The sequence below is a fragment of the Panthera onca genome, chromosome E1, assembly GCF_046562875.1.
Source record: "Panthera onca isolate mPanOnc1 chromosome E1, mPanOnc1 haplotype 2, whole genome shotgun sequence".
Classification (NCBI taxonomy): Eukaryota; Metazoa; Chordata; class Mammalia; order Carnivora; family Felidae; genus Panthera; species Panthera onca.
In genome coordinates, this window is record NC_138352.1 from 360,185 (window position 1) to 386,091 (window position 25,907).

General features: G+C 44.6%; 1 protein-coding gene across 9 annotated transcripts in view; it reads left to right on the forward strand.

Annotated features, from left to right (window-relative positions):
- The window catches only part of TLK2 (tousled like kinase 2), a 114,269-nt gene extending 96,645 nt beyond the window's left edge, over positions 1 to 17,624 (forward strand). For all 9 annotated transcript variants that reach the window (XM_081791083.1, XM_081791084.1, XM_081791082.1 and 6 more), the window contains 6 exons: positions 2,448 to 2,537; positions 5,814 to 5,983; positions 7,496 to 7,634; positions 11,611 to 11,722; positions 13,615 to 13,722; positions 16,528 to 17,624. In XM_081791083.1, the coding sequence (XP_081647209.1) occupies positions 2,448 to 2,537; positions 5,814 to 5,983; positions 7,496 to 7,634; positions 11,611 to 11,722; positions 13,615 to 13,722; positions 16,528 to 16,701 (793 nt within the window). In that variant the 3' untranslated portion in view covers positions 16,702 to 17,624. The remainder of the gene's footprint in view (positions 1 to 2,447; positions 2,538 to 5,813; positions 5,984 to 7,495; positions 7,635 to 11,610; positions 11,723 to 13,614; positions 13,723 to 16,527) is intronic.
- The last annotated feature ends 8,283 nt before the right edge of the window (positions 17,625 to 25,907 follow it).

Below are 25,907 nucleotides of genomic sequence, written 5' to 3' on the forward strand. Positions count from 1 at the left end.
AATTAGCAAAATGTCATTAACTCCTTGGAACTTACAGAGGTGTATATCAAACATATAACAGATTTTAGACAGTACTTTCAAAATTTAGTATTAAACTAAAAAGTGGTACACTTTAGTGTTAATGGTAACATTATAAAATATGAAAATGCTGCTATCCTGCATAGTAACATCTCTGATTGCTTTTACTTTCATGGGAGTGACTTCCCAGTCCCATCTGGAATAAAGACATTTATTTGAGTCTTTATTAAGAAAAAAGGAAGAACTCAAAAGGTTGTTGTTTTAATTTTGAGTTCTGCTCTGCACCTCCTTTCTTCTCCTTCCTCCACAAACGAAAAGCAAACTGATTATTTTACTTTTGCATTATTAAAGCATTAGTAGGTATTATAAGATTCCTTTTTTTTAACAAGATTTCTTTGACTCCCCCAAATAACATATTAAAAACTCCACAGTAGGAAACCTTTCATATAAAGCTGTCCACAGAAATAATTTTATCTGAGTTAGTATACACTTACATATGATGGTCTTCTAATTTCTTAGGATAAAGTCATTTTGTAAGCCTATTGAATGTATACCCACTTATAAAAGAGTAAAAGACTAACACATGAGCGGATAAGATTCTTCCCGTTTCTAATTAAGCTTTCTGTAGTGCATTAATCCCTTGGATGCTAAATTAAAAGTTGAACATTCGAGGGATGTGGAAAGAGCCACGGCCTTGCCTGATGAAGCTCGAGAAGCGGGCTTAGAGCTTCACATGATGCTGAGGGAGTGTGCTCAGTGACACAGCAAATGCCGTTAGTTGGGGAGGACTTTGACCCTTCCTTTGGTTCTTAAGTTTTGCCTCCTTTAGTTGCCTCTGTTTCTTGTACTTTGAGGGAGAAATCGGTCTCTGCCCTGAAATGCACAACAAAACCAAAAAGTTACAACAGAAGGGCAGAGAATTGTAGATTTTTAGTATGTTAGAGGAAGAAATGACTTGAGGGTTATCTGGTTAGTTCCTAGCTTTCTAAACTTGGTTTTTGTTAACAGCATCGTCTGAATTTTACTGAACGAACTATTAGGTGGGATCTCGAGATACGAAAAGGACACATGTGATGCTGCTTAGGTGGAATGAGGAGCTGGGCCAGAGCTACATTTGCTCAGGGTCCGCACCGGGGCTCTGGAGGCCTGCATCTCCAGGGAGCGTCCTCGGAAACCTCCAATCCTGCGCAGCGTCGGGGAAGCCCAGCGAAGTGGCGTTACACAGCTGGGACTCTTGCAGCCAGGTTTCCAGGTCCCAGTGTAGTGGTGTCCTGACACTTCTCTGCCTCAGTGCTTGGCATGTCTTTTCTGTTCGGAAAGACATAAAGATGAGGAAATGAAGTATCACAAGAAGCAAAAACTGCTAAAAGTGGCAGCTTGAAAAACAAGCTCAGTCAGGCTCAGTTTCCATTCGGGAAAAATAGATTTTAATTACTTTTAGATTCTTGTTCCTCTCTCCTCATTGCCCTGATCATTTCCTCATCTTTTCTTTAGTTGAGTACTTTCTGTGTATTTTTGACATACTGGGACACACCAGTTTCAGAAAACATCACCTGATTATATTTTACCATACTCTGGAAAGTTTCTCTTTTCTGATCTTGCCTTATAAGAAAATGCCCCAAGCTAAATGGTGCCGGATTACTTAAAATATAAGAATTTTCCGTTCTTCTCTTTGTAAATAAGAACTACCTTAAAAATTATTAGTAATTATATTGAATAAACACGTTCTAGTCTTTTAAAACTCAATGAATATGTCGGATTATGTAGTATATTTTTGTTCCTAATCTCATTAAGTGATTTGAAATTGGAAAAGTATTTAATAAAAAGATGTTAATTTGCATATATGTAGATTCTCATTCCAAGAAAACTAGGGCTTCATAATTTTCTATCAGATTCACATTTTCTTAGAAGAAAGTCAAGCTGATAGCCCTTTAAGTTCTTTTTGTAAGGAGAGTTTAAAAACAAATACAGAATACTACTAATTGCCTTGTACAGTCAGTAATCCTTTTACCCAAGGAGTTTACATGCTAAAATTGATTTCCTTGATGTATCCCCAGGATATAAACAGTTAGAGATATTAAGTTTTTGAGGAGAGAGAAAAACTGTCTTTATAATTTTTAAAGCTTCGATATTTGGGTATAAATATAAAACAGGTGAGATTGTGATAGAATGAACTTGAAACGGTCGGCATCCATTCATTCAGCGATATTTGAGCACCTACTATTTTCTCAGATTGGTGGATACTATTTTCAACAGATTGGCGGATACTAATAGTGAAAACGGGATGAGGAAAGATACAGAGCCAGCCGCATCTGAATGGAATGAATAGGCAGAAGCAAGGAAAAATGAGAGAATGTGTAGAAGTATCCTTTTAGAGGTCTAAAAGACAGTCCAAAATACAAAATGTTAATTTTCCACTTTGTTTGCAGGCACGCATGTAGGGAATACCGGATTCACAAAGAACTGGATCATCCCAGAATAGTTAAGCTGTATGATTACTTTTCACTGGACACTGACTCGTAAGTGCCGTGACATTTTAGCTTAGCAGTTATGCTGTTTTCTTCCAGTGTGTTGACTACTCATGAAATGGAGCTTAAATCTGGGTCAAGGAAATACTCTCTGAGGGAGTCAAGTGTATGTATTTATGGGCAAATGATCGTGTGTGAATTCATGTTTGGGTCAGCAATACATCTCTTAGCCACAGGACTTGTATAGTTGTGTGCTGGTTAATGTTTAACAACCAGCTTGGTGGGGGTCGGAATAGGGCTAATATGTAGTATTTGACAATTTCTGTGATAATAAATTTCTCAACAGGTCCAATTTCAAGCTACTAACTTAAAAAAAGAAAAAGCTTTATTGAGATATAATTTAAATGCCATATAGTTCACCCACTTAAAGTAAACAGTTCAAGGCCTTTAGTATATTCACAGATCTGCAATCATTGCCATAGTCATTTTTTTTTTGCCATAGTCATTTTTAGAACATTTTCACTACCTCAAAAAGAAACCCCATACCTTTTGCTGTCACCCCGTTATTCTTCCACCCCACCGCCACCCCACTCCCAGCCCTAAGCAGCCACTAGTCTGTTTTATTTTTTTTTATTTTTTTTTTTTTGGTCTCTATAGCTTTCCTATTTTGGACTTGTATAGGAATCACTCATGTAGTATCTGGAGTCTTCTGACTGGCTGCCTTTATTTGAGATGATGTTTTTTCAAGGTTTTTTATTGTAGCATATATTAGTACTTCATTCCTTTTTACGACCAAATATATTCCATTGTATGAATAAACCACCTTTTGTTTGTCCTTGCATCCTACCAGTGGCTTAATAACCAGCTCATAAAATTCCTGAAAATTAACTGTCAGCTCTTGGTAACTGTCACAAGTTGGTGCCAGCTGCCTCTGACGTGCCCCAGTGGGTGTGGACTATACAAGAGAGCCTCTGCCCCACCCCAGAGATTCTGATGAACCGTGACGGGCCTTTTAAAGAAGTACCAGCAATGTGATTTTATCATAGAATGGGAACGAATGTGGCACAAATGAAGGCATAACCCAGTGCTGCCTGTGAAAACATAGCCTCACAGGCATGTGGGATGTTAGAGTTGGAAGGGATCTCAGTTCAGCTTTATTTTATAGATGGAAATTTGAGGCCCAGAGAAGTGAAATGACTTGCCCAAGATCTTTAATACTCTTAGGCATTGTTGTATTTTATTACTGGGTAAGGTAAGCTCTGTCACCTCTGGGTTTACCCAGGAGTTTAGGAATATTTCAGCATTTGGAAATGTTTTCTCTGTAGGAGTCTGAACTTCAGAGTCTGGTCGGCAGGTCTTCCCTCTTAGCCTTCCGGGTGATTCTAGGCGTTCAGGCCTATTCTAAACAGCAGGTGTCTCAGAGACTGCTATGCCAAGAACCACCCCACATTTAGAAATGTTTCCCAAAGGGAGAGACCTTCATTCCCTTTGGAAATGTGTACGATCCCTTTTTCCATCTGCTCAGGGATGACCCCTTTCCAGAAGGGTGGCCCTCGGACCAGGCATAGTCAGTGTGTGTTTAGCGTGGATGGGGTTTAGAAGAATATCTGGTTAAGAGAACAGGTTTCGAAGGGTGATTAAATTCCTTGAATACTAGGTAGACTGCCCCCCACCCAATAACAAAAACATTTCAGAAATAAGGAGAACGACTTAGATTATCTATGGTTTCAAATTGTATATATACTTTTAACTAATCTAAGAAATTGACTTGGTTGTGTGCTATTCTTGAGTGGTTTATTTTGTTCTTCCTATTGTGTATGTGGTGACTTTTCACCATCATGTTAGAAAATCTTCTGAGAGTTATTTGGGTGTTAAAGTGACATTTTATTTTAAGCTTGCACTTGGATCAAAGAATACCTCCACTAAACATGAGAATCTATATCTTAGATCAGAGAATCTATAAATTTTTGATATTCATTCTCAAATAGGGTGCTAGCGTGCCCTAATATGCTTCATAGAAAACACAAGCTGCTCAGTTTGGGGATCCTGCAGGACGGTGTATGTCCACCTTTCATCGCAGTGCTTTTTGAAGGCCTCACATTTCCCAGAGGCCTTCTAGTCCTCTCTAGTCCTGAGCCTGTTAGCGCTCAGGTCTGCTCCTCACCCTTACCCTGTTCTGCATCTTAGGGAAGATGACCTTTGTAGGCTGTTCTGCCAGGCTCCGGTGTCAGTTGTTGTTCAGCTGGGCTCAGCCACTGGGGAGACCGAGATGGTGGTGGGTAGGGACACTCCTCCCCCTCCCCGCTGTGATTCCAGTCTCTCTTGGTGACCCTGGGTTCAGGTTGCACCATCTCCGCCCTTTGGCCCCTAGGGTGCTAATGGCTTCCTGTTCTGGATGATCTCTGGGGTGCCTCACTGGCCAGTTTATCCTCTCAGCTCTTCCATCATCCATGTGATCAATTCCCTGAGCTAAAACTTCTCTGTTTTAAATACTCAGGTGGTTTTTATTTCCTGGCTAGATCCTGAGTGATACAACCATATTGTCACAGCTTAGGATAGTTTAAAAGGTCTTCATCTCTCAGGAATACTCAAACAATTCAGGAAGCCTTACTTCAGTTTATAATTCCCTTAGAAGATAGACACATGACCCTTCATGCCACAAATGGTATGTTTTACAAATGGTAGTTTTACATTTGGGTCTATATGATGAATTGATATAAGTGAAGGAAAAAACTCACACTATGCAATAGCATATTTGTTAGAACAACAGATACTGTACTTTTAAAAGTTCTCTTGTGTTTAGCAAAAAGCAATTATATACAGTATTGTGCCAAACTACCAGGAGACATGACATGAAACCAGTTCTTGGGACGTGGGCAAACCCTAGATTTTTTCTCACTGTCAGCGCTTAGGATCATTTGAAATGTTTGCATTGAGACTTGTATACTTGAGTACCGTATGCTTGTTTAGAACTGGAGCACGGTGTGGAAATGTGTAGGAGACCCCTCTGGAGAGATATCTAGCTTAAGTACATTACAGTTCTTGTCAGTGTTCTTATAGACTAGATTTAAGAAGAGGTATGCGTGGGCGAATTGTAACACAACAGATTCCAGTGTGGAGGGTGTGAAGGCTCTTCACCAGGAGAGAAAGCAGTTTCCTTCCTGGCAAACACTCAGGTAGCTACTACTGAATAAAGAATAGAAGAGTACTTTAAGGACTAAAGAACAGAGCAAGAAGCTAATTAAAGTTTTCGCTGGGGCTGGCTTAGTTAGTCTTGATTTGCTTGCTGTTTCCCACAGTCAAAAATGTTGGTTTATTTGTCTTCAGGTTTTGTACAGTATTAGAGTACTGTGAGGGAAATGATCTGGACTTCTACCTGAAACAGCACAAATTAATGTCGGAGAAAGAGGCCCGGTCCATTATCATGCAGATTGTGAATGCTTTAAAGTACTTAAATGAAATAAAACCTCCCATCATACACTATGACCTCAAACCAGGTATGTCCTAACTTTTAGGTGACAGTATTGATGGCTTTTCTCTGGTCTTAAAAGTGACTTCTAATCTGATAAAGTTAGAGAATGTGGCAGGAGCCTAGAAGGCCTAGTAATGTCTGGCTTTGCCTGGGTAGGTGTGGGAATGAAAGAGGCCCAGCCACACAATGCTGGGTTTGAGAGGATGAGTTGGATGAAATGCTCTGGAGAAACGATGCCCTTGTCTGTAGAGCCAGGGCAGGTCACTGTGTCAGCCCGATTTAGCAAGGACTGCTCTGGGTGAGCTCCATTTCACACTACATAGTAGTCCTCTAGTCCAAGTCTTTTCGACGAAAGTGCCTCTAAATTAATGACTTATTTTGCAGGTATGCCTCCCATTTCATTAAATTCGAACAGATTTACATCTTTTTGTATGGTTACTATCTAATTTCAGTAGTCCTCAGCAAACAGTAGAGGGCAGTTAGACTTTTTACCTCTGTTTTTTTTGTTTTTGTTTTAAAATGTTTCTTTATTTTCACGATAGAGAGGCAGTGCGAGCGGGGAAGGGCAGAGAGGGAGGGAGACACAGAATCTGAAGCAGGCTCCAGGCTCCGAGCTGTGAGCACAGAGCCCGGTGTGGGGCTCTAACCCACAAACCATGAGATTATGACCTGAGCTGAAGTTGGACGCTTAACCGACTGAGCCACCCAGGCGCCCCACCTCTGTTTTTTTTGTCGTCATCCTCAGTTGTTTTTTAGAAGTCTGCATATGTTCTCTGTAGACAGCTGGAACCAGCTTTGGCTTGGGTGTTGGGAAGATGGTTCCCATTTACCTCCTGGTGGGCGCAGTTGTTAACTCTGCTTTCCTCTACTGGTAGCTACCTATTAAATCTCACTATTCACTATTCTTTAATGTTCTAATACAATTCAAATGACAAAAAAAGTCATTATAATGAAGTGGTTTTTAAAACGACAGCTATTTGTGTTATTGGGTTTTCCGGCACTGAATCCAATACATTTTCCCATCATAGGAACTGTAGGTGGCACTGTGGTACTAGTTTTGATTCCCTTGTGTGGGTTGTTTTTTTTTTTTTTTTTTTTTTTTTTTTTTTTTTTTTTTGGGTTTTTTTTGTTGGTGTTTTTTTTTTTTTTTTTTTTTTTTTTCCGGTCCTGAAACTACTGTTCTAAACAGGGTGGTTTAGAGATTGTTACTGAAAGCTCAGATGAAACTTTCCCACCATTTTTGACCAGCCGTCCAAGTGATATTTTACTTTGGCGAGTTGCTATTTTTTTTCCACTGCTCATAGTGGTGGTTTTGGCACATCTAGCAGGTGATTCTTGGAAAATGGAAGTTTGCAGCCAGACACTGAGGACTCTCCTCTAGCATCCAGAGTCCAGATCATTTTATTCCACGAATTTAGATGTTTGCTATTACGTGCGAGAGTTTGAGTTCACTTGTCCCCTTCTTGTCTGTTTTACCTTGAACTTTTCTCTTAATTAGTAAGTCTCTTTTTATTCATGAAGATTTTCATCTTTTTAGGTAATATTCTTTTAGTAAATGGTACAGCATGTGGAGAGATAAAAATCACAGATTTTGGTCTTTCCAAGATCATGGATGATGATAGCTACAATTCAGTGGATGGCATGGAGCTGACGTCACAAGGTGCTGGTACTTATTGGTAGGTATCTGGGAGATCTGCCAGGTTGGCTGGTGGAGATATGGCTGTGCTATACTGAAATGTTGGTAATTGATCATTAATATCTACATCCTGTCTTAGGCAAAATGCAGTAAACCAAAGTAGATTTTCCTCCCCAAATATTACTGCCTTTTCGGCCGTTTGACTCTCTGTATTTATATTAACTTGTCTTAATTTTTCTTTCCTTTCTGGAAAACTATTGAGAGAGATTATATATGGCCAGGTGTTGGAGTTGTGTGTTTCTTTAGAGCTGGCTGGCCCTATGGAGTAGGGAGAGAACGAGATTGCTCCTGTGTATTTAAAGAATGGCCCTAAATTTTTTTCAGTACAAATGTAGGTCTCTTGTTATGGGTTAATGGGATGAGGGATTCATTTCTAGAGTTGCCTACGGATGATGCCCTGTCAAGAACTAAGAAGTTGTAAAGATTAGTATGTAAAGTAACCCCAGCATCCCTTGAAATCTAAACAGGAAAAAAGTAAGCACAGTTTGCAAAGAAATTTATCCGTACCCATCAGCCATGTTCTAAAATGTTTTGAGCCACATTTCTTCCCATCTGTTGTCACTCGTCTCCCCACCACCACCCTACCCCAGCTAGCTCTACCTGCTTATTCCATGACCTCTTATTTCTGCCTGCTTTTGACAGCAGGAGCCATAAAAGATACCTACAGCCCAAACAACTCACTTTGTGATTGTAAAGGTGTGTTAACAGAGCTTTCTTTTTCCTTCTGAGGTGGTAACAGAAAGCTGCCAATTGGACATTTGATTCCAAACTGAGGTTGGGGGCGGGGTAGAAGTCCCACATATATTAAACCCCAGGGTCAGTTGGTCAGATCACTTAACTTTGAGACTGGAGGGCCCTAGGCTTTAGCAGAATACTGACTGCCTGGGAATGAGGGCGTTGATTGGAAGCAGACAGAGAAGGGAGAGTATCGTTTACAGCCCACAGGATGAGCTTTATTCTCATCAGTCTGATCATATGTAAATTATGTATATTAGAGAATCCATCAAATCCTTAGAAAAGTATCATGTGCACAAAATTCCTACTCTTCATTGCTCCTTATTTTTTGTGGAGATGGTACCTATAGTGAAAATCAGTCCCTAAATTAAACCTTTGAGATCCTGGGTTTAAAATAGAAGCTACATTTACAGTGTTTATTTACTATGGTGGTTATTGTGGGTTAGTGTTCCTGTCACTAAATGGCACAAAAATATCTGTTGTTGGAAATTCTGGAAACAGGTCTATACCTCTGCTATATAAATTCACTGAAACTTAGATTTTAGCTTTTTTGTTTGGTAACTTGTTCTTATAAAAAGTTAAGCCTTTTCGTGTTAAATTCATTTTCTCATTGCTACCTATTGCTGTATTTGCTGAGCTATAAAAATTCAGTGCTTGGAATTTAAATAATAATTATGTGATGTTTGGGATTTGCTTCAGAGTAATCTGTTGGTGGGGGGAGGGGTGTATATGAACAGAGATTGGCCCCATGTTGATAATTATTGAAGCTCAATGATGGTTACTTGGGGGTTCATTTTACTGTTCTTTCTACTTTAGATTATATTTGGAGATTATTTTCATAACAGAGAGGTAAAAAGGGGGCTACTGAGAAAACTTAATTCTGTGGGTTCCTCTGAAGGTTTAAAAAATCTCCATATTGGTAGTGCTAATAAGCATTGTCATAATCACACTCCTCATATGTCATCCTCTTAGGTCCTAGAGGATCGATACAAACAGGGTGGGAAGACATAACAAATTCTAGGCAACGGTTTGCAGTATTTTGGTAGTTGCAGTGTTTGGTAGAATTCTTCTACATTGAATACTAGTTTTTTAAAAAAATATTTTATTCTTAAGGAATCTCTATACCCAGCATGGGGGCTCGAACTCATAATTGTGAGATCAGCGCATGCCCCACTGACAGCCAGCCAGGTGCCCTCAATACTACTTATAAATAAATGACCTATAGATTAGGCCCTGAGAATCCTGTTTCTGTAGGATGATTTTATTATGACAGAATATGCAATTATGTTTTTAAACATAATTTCGTGCAATATCATAGAACCGTCCTCTACTCTCTCCTGAAGTCCTTGATAGGGAATTAGAGTACTTATTATTGTCAGTATTATTTGAGTGAAGAACTAGTTTATTTCTTCATTTATACATGGGGAAACTGAGACCTAGAAAGTGACTTTTCCAGACTGATACTGTCAAGTGGCAGTCAACGTCTTTTTTTTTTTTTTTTTTTTAAATCAATGTCTTTTGTACTGTGAATATTTGGCTAAATTATTACTCATCATTTGGACAAATTCAACAACTTCTGTCCTTCTCTACCACCTCCACAAGAGTTATAAATACATTAAAATGATCATTTTGGAACCAAGGTTCTATTTGTTGTTTATGCAAGATCATATTTAAATTATGTATGTTAAAGAATCAAGAACCGTGAAAAGTCAGGTTCAGGGAGGTTTTAGTGACATTTGGAAGAGCTGTTCTTTTTATTCTTTTTCCTATATTCTTGTTACTTTGTTTTTTTCCCCACTTCATGAGTTCAGTGTGTGTTTTGGCTAACAGTTTTCATTGTGAAGTAATAATGTAGGTCAGTGGTCTTAATCATCCCCAAATGTCTGTTAAAAATAAATAAATAAGAAACAAGAACATAAGACTAAACTTTTTTAAAAGAAAAGAAAAAAGCCCATCATGGAACATTTTCTTCCTCTCAGCTCTTGTGGCCCCCTTCGAGTTGTAAGTTTAGATTTTTATACCAGAAGCACAGCAGGGTCTAAAATAAAGAATTTTTCACAGAATTGATTTTGCCAGCATGAAATCTGCAGAAATCGATCTGTTATCTTCAGAATGCTGCCTTCCAGCTGTGCCATGGCTAAGACCCCAGGCAGTGAGTGGAAGCGTATTTGTTTGGTTTCCTAAATGCCAAGAGGCACTTACCTTCCACACCATACAATTTGGTGTGGTTGGCTGTGCAGCCAGTCTTTTTCCAAGCCAGGAGTGGGTGGGGAGGGAAGGAATTCAGATGAGGATTGAGTTGTGCTAACTACTAGTTTGGTGGGCTTTTTCTCCCCTATTTGTTAGTCTTCAGGAAGCCTCTGATCACCCTTCAAGTGGGCAACACAAAATACCCTTAGATAACTTGGACTGTAGTGTCACCATTTATTATATATTGTAGTTATTCCCAGTCCAAATTTTACAAAGAGAGCTACCTTATGAAGGCAGACAGCCCCTCCCCTCAGAGATTAATACTGGGTTCTGAATTCATTTGGACTTTTATTATTTTTTTTAATGTTTATTTTAGAGTGAGAGCATGTGTGCAAGCAGGGGAGGGGCAAAGAGAGAGGGGGCAGAGGATCCAAAGTGGGCTCTGTGCTGACAGCAGAGAACCTTATGCGGGGCTTGAACCCATGAACTGCGAGATCATAACCTGAGCCAAAGTTGGACACTCAACAGACTGAGCCACCCAGGCACCCCTCCCCCCCCCGCCCCCGACTCCTTTGGACTTCTAACATAGTTATTTTAGAGACAGTCCTCTTTCTCAGCTAACATGAAAGCAAACCCACACCACTTCAAGTTCTGTTTTGATGTTTGTTGCTGCAGCTCGTATAAAAGGGAATGCACTGCTTTTGTGTTCCTCCTCCTTTTTGGAACTTGTTGAATGACACTCCTATTAGGCGCAACCCTGGGAAAAGATGCTGTGGTGGGTGAAACGGGCCAGGGGGAGAATATTTGCCTCTCTCGGTGAACTGAGAAATGTATTTTAAGGCTTTTAGGACATGCTGCCTCCTTAAGTTACAGTGTTTTCTCACGGACTTTCCCCAGCAAGGCCCATGTCGCTTTTTCGTCTAAATTTCAGTTAAAATTCAGATATTTTTTATTTCCCACAAGGTCTTCTACTTTGCCTTTTTGTATATGTCCTAGATTTATACAGTCATTTTATTTTCCTTTTGTCCCAGGTATTTACCACCAGAGTGTTTTGTGGTTGGGAAAGAGCCACCAAAGATCTCAAATAAAGTTGATGTCTGGTCAGTGGGTGTGATCTTTTACCAGTGTCTTTATGGAAGGAAGGTAAGGAAGGTCGGATGTGGTGGCTTGATATCCGGCTTGGGTGGCACATGTATGTACTGGCATGGTGTCTGTTATTCTCTTGGAATTAATCGTTTGGTTGTACAGAACTTTTGGATGTGGTTTGAGGAAAACACAGACAACAATAACAGCTTTATGCATAAGCAGAACTTTTCAACAGAGTACCTAATGAATTTCACTGGGCTATTGAAAAACATACATTTTTACCGTTTTCAATTAGATCCAGGATCGGTTTTGATTCTGATAATATGTATAAGGAATTATATGACCTGGTTTATTTCAAATATACAGTTGTCCCAGGAGGCATTCTTCAGGGTCCCACGGACTGGAACTTGGAAAATCTACAGGGGTCTTCATTCCCAGCTACCCCAGTAGTTAAAGCTATTATTAATAAAAGCGTGGTTTCTATCTTCTGTACTGGGGAGATGTAGTGTTAGAAAATATTCACCGTCTGTTACCTCTGGATCAAGGTGATAGGTCATTTGGACACATAATAACCTAGGTAGTGAACTGTACCTAATGAATTGTTCACATTTATGTTTTCCTTATGAGAATGTTCCCTTAGGGTAAACATACATACTAGGATACAGGGCACATATAGCCGTATTTTTGCTGTCAGTGTGTTATAAATAATCAAAATTTGTAGGTGGTTCCAACAGTGTAGGTTGTGAGTATAAGCCATTTGGGGGTTCTGCGACTCCCCTGGACTCTTAATACTTTTGTTACAATCCCTAGACTAAGCTCTTAATTTAGATTTCAGCTTCCTCTTTAACTTCTCCTTGGTCTTTGTTTCTCTCTTTTCTTTTCTTTTTTTTTTTTTTTTTTAATTTATTTTTGAGAGAGAGAGAGAGAGACAGAGTGTGAGTGGAGGAGGGGCCGAGAGAGAGGGAGACACAGAATCTGAAGCAGGCTTCAGGCTCTGAACTATCAGCACAGAGCCTGACCCTGGGGCTCGAACTCACAAGCCATGAGATTATGACCTGAGCTGAAGTTGGATGCTTAACCGACAGAGCCACCCAGGCGCCCCTTGGTCTTTGTTTCTGTATCTTACCCTTTGTAATATGGGGAAACTTCAGAGCCAGTAATGGTTAATTATATTATTATCATTATTGTTATTATTATTATTATTAGGTTTTATTTTTAAGTAACCTCTACACCCAACGTTGGGCTCGAACTCATGGGCCCAACATCAGGAGTTGGGTGCTCCACTGACTGAGCCAGTCATGCATCCCAAGTAGGAGTTAATTATTATTTATACTCTCTGATAATGAGGAAGTACTGCTGATAATGTTGGCAGAGGTTATGTAGAAAGAATTGTGATCTCTTAGTAGAAACATTGTAGAGATGACACTGAACTTGAACTTGTATTTTAAGGCTATTAGAAAATGGCACATTGGGGCCCAGTGAAGCCGCTAAGTAACCCCAGCTTTTATTCCACGCGCCTGTTCTTACTCCGTCTCCTGTTTGCTTCCTTTTCCATCTGTCTTTATCTGGGTCTTGGGTCTGCCAGTGGCACACATGTGTACTACTTAAGCCTACAGTTGTCACTCAGGGCAGAAGAGGTTGCCGGTTCCTCCTAGGATGGCTTTTGTTGTCAGCAAACCTCAACAGAGGTATTATCCTGTGGCAGACGCTGCTTCCAGTGCCAGCCCTGCCTTAACCTCCGTGTTGGACCGTGAGCTTGTTAGTACGTAACCTCTGACCCTTTCCACCCCTTACCTATAAAAAGAGAGCGAGGAGACCATCTCCGAAGTTCTTTCTAGCAGTTCTCATCAAAGCAGATCTTCTCCTTTCCCTTCACTATGGTTTTGAATTGTGTTCTCTTTAATTTTAACCACAGGCCCACCTTTGTTTGTTTCGTTTTTATCTGATAGCCTTTTGGCCACAACCAGTCCCAGCAAGACATTCTACAAGAAAATACTATTCTTAAAGCTACTGAAGTGCAGTTCCCGCCAAAGCCAGTAGTAACACCTGAAGCAAAGGTAAGTTTTGACCTACTGGTCAGCAGGAAACAACTGCTCTGTTTTCTGGATTATCAGTACAAAATTCAAGAGTCATTAAAAGCCTTCTCCCCTTCTAAATGTGTATTTTTTCAAACCCTTACCCTCTTCACCCGCTCTCCTACAACAGATACTTACCGAGTGCCTGTCGAGTACTAGACACTGTACTAAGTCATAGAGAGGGAACGGTGAGTGTGTAGCAATGAAGTACAGACAAGTTCCCTGCCTGCTAGGAGGTTCTGTTCCACCAGGTGAGATGAACAGTAACTAACAACGGTTCCATCTCAGATGGTGATAGAGATTATGAAGAAAAAGAAAGGGAGGGTACAGGGGTGTGGGAGCAGGAAGTGATGTTTTTGAGCAGTCTTGAATAATGTGATGGTGGGAGCCCTGTGTAGATTTGGGAGAAGAATTTTTTTTTGTTTTTAAGTTTATTTGTTTTGAGAGACAGAGCAGAGGAGGGGCAGAGAGAGAGGGAGAGAGAGAATGCCAGGCAGGCTCCATGCTGTCAGCACAGAGCCCCACGCAGGGCTCGAACTCATGAACCCTGAGATCATGACCTGAGCTGAAGCCAAGAGTCAGACGCTCAACCGACTGATCCACCTAGGCACCCCTAAGTTTGTTTATTTTTGAGAGCACACGAGTGCGAGCAGGAGAGGTGCAGAGACAGGGAGAGAGAATCCCAAGCAGGCTCCGTGCTGTCAGTGCACAGTCCCAACTCGGGCTCAGTTCCACGAATTGTGGGATCATGCCCTGAGCCAGAATCAAGAGTGGGTCGCTTAACCGACTGAGCCACCCAGGTGCCCAGGGAGAAGAATATTTTAGGCAGAGAAGCGCACGAAGCTCAGATGTGAGGACAGGCTCAGCAGATCCGTAGAACAGGCAGAACAGAGGCGAGTATGGTAGGCAGGGCAGAGGATGCAGAAGGAACAGAGGAGAGTGTGGTAGGCAGGGCAGAGGCTGCAGGGCAGATTGTAGACCGAGATGGGAGAGATGGGAAGCATAGGAAGGTTTTACTCAAGGCAGCCGTGTGATCTGATGGCTGTTTCAAAAGCCTGCCCTGGAGGCTGTGTAGAAAGAAAGTTCAAGGTGGCAGTTTGACCAGTATTGTATCCAACCCAAAGTAACCCATTTAACTCAAGTTACCGTGTCACATATCTCACTGAGAAGGGTCGTTCTTAAAGGCCAAGGATTATTAAGTTTATTTCTGTGAATGCGTTTTTATCTTCCAAATACTTTAATCAGGCAGCTACCTACAGGTGTTTTTTATTTTGGAAAACCAGGATTGTTGTTATACTTACGTGTTTTATTAATTAAACATGGGGAAAAAATAATACATTTCGTGTTTTAGGTTGTTTTTTTTTTTTAAGTAGGCTCCACACCCAGTGCCAAGCCCAACACCAGGCTTGAACTCAACGACCCTGAGATCAAGACCTGAGCTGAGATCAAGCGTCGGATGCTTAACTGACTGAGCCACCCAGGCGTCCCTGGATTTTTTTTTTAATAGACTTTGTTAGACTTTATTTTTTAAAGCAGCTTTAGATTCATAGCAACACTGAGCAGAAAGTAGAGAATTCCCATGTACTTCTGTCCCCACACATGCACAACTTCCCTCACTGTCAGCATTGTGCACCAGAATGAGACATTTGTTACCCTCGATGGACCCTACATTGGGACATTATGATCACCTGAATGTAAAGTATGATCTTTGGGTGGTAATGACATTTTAGATTTTTAAAAGTCCAATTCCTGTATTTAAAATAATTGCATTATGAGACTTTGATTAAAATGGTCTGGTTAAAAAATAGGAAAAGATAAACCATCTGTTTAAGGGCCTCTGTGATACAAATTACAGAAACTGATCCTGTGTAGCCCTTCATACCTAGCACAAAGGAAGCTTCCATGTTGGTAGTAAATTAGGATTCTTTTTTTTTTTTTTTTTTTTTTAAAGTTTATTCTGAGAGAATGAGCTAGTGCAGATAAGCGGCAGGGGGGGGGGGGCGGGGGGCGGCAGCGCAGAGAGAAGGAGAAAGAGAGCATGGAGGCTGATGTGGGGCTTGAACTCAGGAACCACAAGATCATGACCTGAGCTGAAATCAAGAGTCGATGCCCAACCGAGCCACCCAGGTGCCACTAAATTAGGATTCTGAATGAAACCCCACTCATAGCATGATTCTCTGTCTGCAGAGCTCTTGGGAAAACAAGTCCTGTTCAGGTTTTCTTTAGTACTTAGGTGTGTGCCTCATCATTTGCTTGATCACCTTTTAGGGAAGAATGTGATACACAAGGCAAGCATTTACCAATCTGTGACACGTTGTAGTGTTAGTGTTGGTCTCCTCACCCTGCACGTGGCAGTGGTTTGTCATTACAATTTTTACTTTCTCAGGATGTGGCGAGTTCACATGGGGCCGTGATTTGTACACGCAGGACCATTAGGTTAGATGTGCCTGTGTAAACCGTCCAAGGCAGAGAGATTTTTGCGTTGGTCTTTGTGCTTTGGGGGCAGAGGTCTCTAGAGGCCAGGTCATGCCCCATCCCCACTCAGGAATGGCTCAGGTGCCTCTGTCAGGGAAGGAGCCTGTGGTCATAGAGAGGTGCTGCTGCCCGTGTGTCTCCTTGCCTGGTCCTCTCCGGGCATGATTTCCGGGAAAGGCCCCAGGCCCCTTCTCTTTATAGAGGGTGTTTGCTCTGGGCCTGGGCCCTGGCAGCTGCCACAGAGCCTCAGGGTTCCCTCTGGGAGCAGCAGGATTATCTGCCTCAGGCTTCTTCAAGAAACTTTCCTTTCAGGCGTTTATTCGACGATGCTTGGCCTACCGAAAGGAGGACCGCATCGATGTCCAGCAGCTGGCCTGTGACCCCTACTTGCTGCCTCACATCCGAAAGTCGGTCTCCACGAGTAGCCCTGCTGGAGCTGCTATTGCATCGACCTCGGGGGCGTCCAATAACAGTTCTTCGAATTGAGACCCACTCCTAGGCTGCAAACTGTTCAGCACACACAGAGTGGACAAATGGCATTCAGCAGCGGGTTTGGAACATAGCGAATCCGAATGGATCTCATGAAACCTGTACCAGGTGCTTTTATTTTCTTGCTTTTTTCCCATCCATAGAGCATGACAGCATCGATTCTCATTGAGGAGAAGCCTTGGGCAGCTCTGGCCAGGCCTCGTAGGAAAAGGCCCCGCCCGAGGTTCCGGCGTCAACGGCCACTACGTGTGGCTGCTCTGAGTGAGGAAAAAATGAAAAAGAAAAACTGGTTCCATGTACTGTGAACTTGAAAACATGCAGACTCAGGGGGGTCCCTGATGCAGTGCTTCAGATGAAGAATGTGGACTTGAAAATACAGACTGGGCTAGTCCAGTGTCTATATTTAAACTTGTTCTTTTCTTTTAATAAAGTTTAGGTAACATCTCCTGAAAAGCTTGTAGCACAAAGGCTCAGCTGGGGATGGTGTTTGACTTCGGAGGAAAAAAGTTGCTATTGCCCGTTAAAGGCACTAGAGTTAGTGTTTTATCCCTAAATAATTTCAATTTTTAAAAACATGCAGCTTCCCTCCCCCCTTTTTTATTTTTGAAAGAATACATTTGGTCATAAAGTGAAACCCGTATTAGCAAGTACGTGGCAATGTTCATTCCAGTCAGATGCAGCTTTCTCCTCCGTCTGGTCTCCTGTTTGCAATTGCTTCCCTCATCTCAGTAGGGAAAACGTCGAGTGGCAGGACTGAGATGTGTGGGGCTTTGCCATTGGACAAAGAACGAGGTTAGAAGCCCGCAGCTTGGAGTCTCTAGGTTTTCAACTATTTCTTCACAATTTGAACACTTGACGGTTGTCCCTTTTAATTTATTTGAAGTGCTATTTTTTTAAATAAAGGTTCATCTGTCCATGCAGTCCTCTTGAATTCTCTGAATGTAGTAACTATCAAAAAACTGTTCCAGAGGTAGGCAGAAAATGGGCCAGGGAGCCAAATGCTCCAGGGATCAGGAGGTCCTACCTGTGGTCTCTGTGTGCTTGCTAAATGGTGTACCTTTCTTGTTAACCACGATATTAAAACTTGATCAGCTCATAAGCTTTCCTCTGTTAGATCCTTTGGCAGGAAACAACCTCCAAGCCACTAAATTTTGTGGGTGTGTGCTGATGTGTGTGTCTGTGTGTGCATGTGCACACACGCTTTGTCTAACTCACCTGAATAGATCGATCAAGTGGAATTAAAAAAATAATTGCAGGGGGGCGCCTGGGTGGCGCAGTCGGTTAAGCGTCCGACTTCAGCCAGGTCACGATCTCGCGGTCCGTGAGTTCGAGCCCCGCGTCAGGCTCTGGGCTGATGGCTCGGAGCCTGGAGCCTGTTTCCGATTCTGTGTCTCCCTCTCTCTCTGCCCCTCCCCCGTTCATGCTCTGTCTCTCTCTGTCCCAAAAATAAATAAAAAAAAAAAAAAAAAAAAAAAATAATTGCAGGGAGATAGGCATTTTGAATATGAACATTCTTTTGGAGCTCTTGTTTTTTTGTTTTGTTTTGTTTTGTTTTTTTACATTTGGTCGCTTCTGAGATGTGCGAGCAGCTGAAGACGGAGCTGAAACAGGAGATGTGCGGCCCCACGTGCCCTTGAAACAGCACAGCACTCGACAGCAGGGAGGGGAGGAGGCCAGAGCCTGAGCATGTGGTAGCCAGCTTGGAATGTTACTGACATATGTGGCAAGAGGGCTCAGCCAGAAATATTTAAAGATGCAGCATTCAGGCATGCGAGTTCCCTGGGCAGGGGGAGGGCAGTCAGGAAGGGCAGAGAGCTCTCAGATAACTGTAGTCTCTCTTCCACGTGTGAAAAATGTCACTGGTGACACTTGCGCTGGGACCTTTGTTGGTTTTGTGGACCTGCTCTGCCCCAGTCTCCCCAGTACCGGGAGATCTTAGGGGAAGAGGGGGTAATCCCAGTCGGAGAGATGTTTGTGGGTAGATACGGTCTGCGGAACTTCGAACGGAAGGAAGTCGGTCCAGGAGTCCTCGGTGCCCCCAGCTTTCCATTTTATCATCGCAAGTGTCTATGCATGGGTTGTACACATGATCTATGTCTGTGTGTGTTTGTGTAGTACCTTTTTTTAACCATTACTTTCAAGCTGCTAAGCAGAGAGTCCCTACAGGGTCTCAGGGGTTGAGCACGACCCTGAAAGCCCTGAGAGGATGGTGTCTGCGTATGTGAAGAGACGGAGGAGGCGAGACTTACTCAGCATTATTACGTTCTCTTCCTTGTTTTCTTCTCGTGCAGTGATCTTGCGCGACCTTTTTTTTCTTAAGGTTGAAAGAATGCCGCTTCTTTGAGCCGTCCCTCTAACTTCCCGCCGCCTTCTCCCCATGTGCTTAGGTAGAAGAGAAGCTTCAGGACTTTATCTGTCCATCTGTCTTTTCTCCCCTCGCCCTGTCTCCTCGCTTCCCTCGGGTCTGGGGCCTGGCTGGAGCTGACGGGGCTCGCTTGAGTCTGGGCAAGGCCTCTTTCTACTGCATGGACTAGCCCCGGAGAACATGCGGAACGCTGACTTTTTCTAGACTTTTAAGTAGCCAGTGAAATCACGAAGTGGGGTTCTTCCATGACATATTTTGTTAATATGGGTTTCACTTTTTTCAAGGATGATCCCTTATTGCCACAACTGATTTACTTTAAACAATGACAAAAAAAAAAATGTGTATTAATTTGTAATTAAACCCAGTCAGACTGTTTTGGACTTTCCCAACTTGGGGGGCGGGGTGGGGAGGATATTAAAATAAGTTTCAAGAAGTGAATCTCCCAGCCTCTTGATTTTGCTCTAGTTCTTAGCTTCAAACAGGGCTCTTAGCATTTAGGGGGCGGGTAGGTAGGGGAGTCCTGCAGGGACCGAGTCCCAGTGGACATCGCAGGCATGATGGCCATGTGTCGATTCGTAGAACACCTTTTGTACCTCCAGTGTGCCAGCAACGAATGCTTGTTGGTGGGGATACAGCAGTGAACAGGATAGGGAAAGCCCACAGCCATCGGCTTGCAACCCAGGGGTGAAGGCTCTGGGCCCAGGAAGGGAAGGGATACAGGGCTCTGATGGGAATGAATCGGGCTCCAACTTAACCATCAGGAGATGGGCAGCTTTACATGGAGACTTGCTGCTGACAGCAGTATGTACCCCACTTGTGTGGCCGACCCACACACACCTGCTATCCTCTGCCTTTCCCCCAGGGCTGTGAGGACAGGTTTTCCTCCAGGTGAGAAGATGAGCAGTCAAGGAGCTCTTGGTTTCCTCATTTAGAAAAAAACTCTCTTTAAACACAGTCATCTTCTAGAATGCTAGAGCTAGAAGAATCTTCAGGTCCAGCTCCTCGTTTCTAAGAAGGCGACATGTACAACTAGCCTGACCCACCTTGGGGAGTTCTGCTTTCTGAGAATCTCTACCCCTCCCCCCTCCCACTTACTCATCATTCTACTTGCCCAAGCTAGCTCAGTCTGTAATTAAAATCAGCCCCGGGGTAAGTGGGGGAGAGACGTGGTACACACACTAGTTGAGGTATGGAAAATCTCTGCTTCCTAAAATTAGCTGTTCTCTTTTTATTTCTTAAGGCAGAATCACCTAGAAGTTAAGATTGTGGGCTTTACAAGTAGGTCTGGTTCAGATCCTACCTCTGTAAGCTTCAGGGATAGCTCCTTGCATGGTTGTCAAGAATAGAAATAGGGTATGTAAAGCACTTGGCACGCAAGAGGGGAGTAAAAATGTGGTTTAGAGACGGATCACAAGATCAGTGAGTAAGATTGCTGAGACTGAAACCCCCAAGTTTGCTGGTGAAGAGTCAGAGCCTTTCTACTTGCCAGGTGGTCAGGAGGTCCTTTTGCCTTGGGTAAGTGATGCACACTTTAGGCTTGAGATTCCCTGTAAACCTTTATAGGTTCATTCAACAGTCTCTTATTACCCTGGGTCCAAGACTGCTCTGGCTGAATCTGGGAGGAATGGCTAAGAGGCCAGTGTGGTTCCCAGGCCGGCAGCATCCGCATCACCTGAAACCTGTTAGATATTCACATTCTCAGCACTTCCCCGCCCCCAGTCTGCCTCCCAGATGGCTGGAGCACTGGAGGGTCACAAGTCCTCCTGACTTCCTATCAGCTGCAGCAATAAGGATGGGGCAGTTGGAGAGGGTGGCTGTGAGGCTTTGTCTAAAACTCACCTGGCTGGAAGACAGAGATGACTGTTTTATTTTCTGTGTTAGAGATGAAAATCTGTCTCCTGCTCTGGGCTGTTCTATATGTTCATGCATATATACTCCGTTACGGGGAGCCCCAGGAGTGGCCAGACAACACATCTCATACTGGTGCCTTGGTACCTAACATACTATTCAGGAATCATTCACTCCTTTGGGCAAAGCTTCTCATCCTTGGTCTTCTCTTAAAACATATAACAACTCACCGGTACTTTATCGTGAATTAACTTAGCATTTTTTTTCCTTTACCCGTGGGGTCCAGAGCTGCAGGAAAGAGGTGCGACCTGGGTCAGACCTGGATGGGCCCGTGAATCCAGCCCGGCACTCTGGATCAGGAGTGAGGAGAGCCTGGGATTGCAGCTCTTTGGATGGAGTGAGGGTGGAGGAAGCAGAGAGTTTGCAGGGAGAAGAGGGTTAAGGAGAGAGTGGTTAGGGACTCTGGCTGCTGCGGGGCTCTGCGGGTGGGTTGGGGGAACCTGCCAGAGGGAAGTAGTGGGACCTGGTAGGGGCAGGAAATACAAGAGACCCATTGTGCTGGGGTTGCTCAGCAGGGGCCCGAGACAGGCTGGAGTCAGCAAAAGGGTGTGTGTGTGGCACTGGACAGGAGACCCCCACTGTGGGTAGCAAGGGGTCAGACAGCAGCTGGCAGGCTGACTCGGCCCCACCCACCTCGGGCCTGTGGGTTCGGGCCTCCCTGCCTGGGAGGAAGTGCCTGGCTGGAGAAGGAGGGTAACCTTTGCCCTCAGTAGCCTCCAGGCACCTGCAGCTGTGGGGCACAGTGGGCAGTATCAGCAAGGGGAAGGGGCTCTAGCACTGGTGCCGTGTAGGGAAGTTTCAGCTGTGTTGCTTCACAGCCCAGGGGTAGACAAGGTAGGAGTATCTTGCTGATTTTGCAGATGAGGAAACGGAGTCCCAGAGATTTGGTGACTGGTAGTAGGTTGAGCAGGATTGAATGGGGAGGGACTACAAGCCTGAAAATTTGGGGGGGGGGGGAGGGTGAGTCTCTGAGTGCCATCCTTGGGCACCCACGCTGTGGGTGAAGGCTGTACCTCGGTTCCCAGCTGGAAGCTATCTTGCCCTAACCTAGGGTTCCACTCTCCCACACTCCCTCACGGCCAGGCCAGTCTTAGAAGTCTAGCTGGAGGCCCAGCTGGCCTGAGCACCAGCTCTGTCTCTATAGTCCTAGGCCAGAACTGAACTGAGGTGGGGAAGCTGGGGGCATGGCTTCACAGAACATGTGTTCTTCAGGTTCCTGCGTATTCTAGAAGATCATGTCATCTATAGATGAGGAAATAGAAAATCCTGCCCCACACCCCAGCCCTGGCCAACTGCTGTCTTCTTGTCCCTCGGTGTCCTAATGGACCGGCAGTAATGGCCCCCTCTGCCTTGGCACCTCCCAAGTTGCTGTCAGGCTTGGAGTGAGTGGGAGATGTGTTGTTTTTGGCAACTGAAAAGGTAAAAAAGGGTGTTGCTAGATGCCGGCTCTATGTCACAGGGGCCCCTAGAGAGAGGTTTGCAGGATGTAGAAGCTCCCCCAGTGAAGGCCTTGGCCTGTTCTAAAAGGAACCTGTTCTAGAGCCAGACCTGAGCCCTTCAGCCTGGCTCCATGCCCTGAGAAAAGGGCATGCCACTGGGAAGCATGAACAGGAAGGCCTTCCCACATACCAATACTCCCACATACCTCCAGGCCTTTGCAAATGCTGTTCACCTGCCTTGGCTGTCTGACCTCTCTGAAAATTTGGCTCTGGCATCACCTGCGGCCAGCCTGCCCGTGTCTGGACTCTCACATCGCCTTATACACCTTTCCCTGAACTCTTGCCTTGCTATGTGTATGTGCTCATTTGGCACCAGGAGAACTGAGCCCTCGGTAAGCCTAGGGACTGCTTAGAAGGATGAAGTAGTTAGGGGCCCAGGACTGTACCGGTGGGGGCGGGGGGGGGGGACCTCAGATAGGAGACAGAGGAGGAAGTTGGGGCCGGTCAGGGAGTGAGCAGATAGGAACTGGGCAGGGCCAGCCAGGGAGCTGAAGTAGCTGGTTCCAGGTCCTCAACAGCAATATTAAAAAAAAAAAAATTACACTCTATGCCTAACATGGGACTCAAACCCACGACCTTGAGGTCAAGAGTTGCATGTTCCACTGACTGAGCCAGCCAGGTGCCCCAAATATTTAAAAATTAAAAAAAATTTTTTTAATGTTTATTTTTGAGAGAGAGAGAGAGTCAGAGAGAGGGAGATACAGAATCCAAAGCAGGCTCCAGGCTCTGAGCTGTCAGCACAGAGCTCAATACCCCCCCCCCAATATTTTTAAAAAATTTGATGGACCCACAGTAAAAAGCACATAACATCTCAACCCAATACATATTTCACAGAACAGAATTTAGCTCAACATGCAATATACTCTGATATTTACTGTTTTCTTTTTTTTAAATGTTGGTTACCACCTGCTGGGGCCCCGACAGGTCCACTTACTGCTGTGTCACTCGGGACTCTGGAAGGTCTGGCCAGCCTCTCAGAGCTGGGGTGGGATGGTGGGCCAGCTGGATGCAGCCGCCTGGCTCCTGTTCTCGTCAGGGGCTCTATTCCAGCAAGGGTCTAGGATGGGTCAGGGGAGGTTCTGTGTCTGCAAAACCACCTCCTGCATGTTTTGCCTCCAGGCCAGAATCCGCAAGAGTCCCAGGAGGCTATTGGCTAAGACTGGGCCCAGCCTTGCTTCGGAAGGTCAAGTACTGAGACTAGAGTAAACCTCCTGCCTGTCCTCCCTGAGTTGGGCAGAGGGAGGCAAGGACCAGGGAACCGCGTCAGATGACCTCCTGAAGAGGCAGGTGCAGAAGCGTCCAGCCTAGCCAGTGCTGTGGACCAGGGTGGGCCTCGACTCCTGCCTCAGCCCTACCCTCGGTGCAAGGACAGGCTCAGAGGAGCTGCAGCTCCAGGTTGGGAGAGGCCCCTGAGAGCAGACAGGATAATGTGGCATTTTTCTTCCCCTAAGCCCTGGTACCAGCTGGGTAGGGCTGTAGAGGGTTCTGGAAACTACATCCCATCCAACTGCAGCTGGTTCTTCAGCTCAGCTCTGCCATCCCCACTTTGGCACCTCAGGCCAAGCTCTGCTCCTCTCTGAACCCCCACTGGCCAGCTTGCTCCTGACCTGCTAAAGCCTTCCAAATAGAGACAGGAGCCAGTGATGATCCTGGAGACGATGGATTTGTGGCCCCTGCTGCAGCCTGCGACCTGGGCTCTGCTTGGCCCACCTGCTCTGAACTTAACTCCAAGGCCCTGACGACTTCTGAAGGCTTGCCTCCTTGGAGGGGTTGTGAAGTGATCATCTCCTACCCCTAGGGTTTGGATCCCTTTAAAGGAACGATCTTCTAATATAGGCCTTGGGCTGAAAGCCAATGGATACAAACTCAGTGGCCCTCCAGGGAGTGGGGGGGGGGGGGGTGTTCTCCAACAGAAGGTAAAGTGGGCAGAGTTTTTCTCAGGTTGTATCTGTGGTCATTATAGGGTAGACTAGTCAAGAGAGAGTGGTAAGATTCCTCAGTAATGTTGCTACGGGGGAAATACTTCCTTTAGGTTAACTGTCCCAAGGTCGTACAACCTAGAAGAGGAGGAGCCAAACTTTGAAACTTGGGTCTGTCTGAATCCCAATCTGCCGCCTTTCTTCCCTTTATAGTCCAGTCCCTTCTGAGATCCTCAGTGCTGCGGACGAGGGGGTAGTAGCCGCATGGACTCAAAGGGTGGTTTGTCTGAGTGGAGACCCAGGTGTTTGAGTTGTAGGAAGAGTGGGGAGAGGAGAGAGGGGGTGGGAATGGCATAAGCCAGCCCCTTGCTTGGCCAGACTTCTCCCCTGGCTTGGAAAGGTCCGGGGTGAAGAAAATCATGGCTGCCCCTTTGGGTTCACACCCTCTTCTCCAGGTAAGGACCGACTGCATCTTTCTTTACATCCTCCTGCTGGGGGTGTCCAGAGGTCTGCATCTCCCGGGCACCCTCTGGCTGGAGAGGCTGCTGAGCTCCAGAACCAGGGAAGAGGAGACTAATGCGAGAGGAGCCTGAAGCACAGTGAGTAATGATGCCAAGAAGTGCACATCCAAGGGCTCCAAGGCTCAGAAGGGAAGTGACTTTGCTCAGGGAAACATGGTGAGAACTGACAGCTGGCATTCCAATTCAGCGGTAGCCCCCAGGCCTGGACTCATCCCATTGCTCCGTGCTTGGTGATTTATGGGCGTGCATTCATTAGCCAGCCGTGGTGGGCATTGACCACGGTTACACTCCAGAACACCAGTTTTGTATACAATTTAATATGAGATGTTCAGACAGGGAGGGGAGGTTGTATTCTCTCAGCCAAAGGAAAGCCCCCAGTGTTGCAATCCTGATAAAACTGCCCTGTGCAGCTCTCATGGACAGTGGGGTTGATGGGTGGCTGGAGAGGCAGGCAGGGTGAGGGATAAGGAGTAAGGAGACACCCTGATGTTCAAATGGCGAAGGTGGGAAGCAGGGAGGGGACGAACATTCCCTGAACATCTTTATCTGGGGCTGTGCCATCCCTTTATACGTCACGTTTAATTGTCAGGACAAGGTAAGAATTGTTGCCTCGTTTATAATAGGAATCATGAACTCAGAGCTTTAGTAACACTGAATGCCGCAAGGCTGGTAAGGGAGAGAGTCAGAATTCGAACTGGGGTCTTTCTGACTCCAGAGTCTGCTCTTTGTACTCACTGAACTGGTTTTGCTGAAATCCACAAACCCACAGTGCCTACTGCTGGCTGTGTCTGAAGGAGAGCCATTTCTCAGTATCGATGGCATCATAGTAGATATCATCCCGGTAGAAATCTCCTAGACCAGGTCACAGACCTCACTAAAGTCCCAGCACCTAGCCTCATGCCTGACACATAGTAATGAATGGCTGTTCAGCTGAGCTTTAACAGGAATGGTGAGGAGGCTGTAGGCACAGAGGACACTGGCCCTTCTTTGG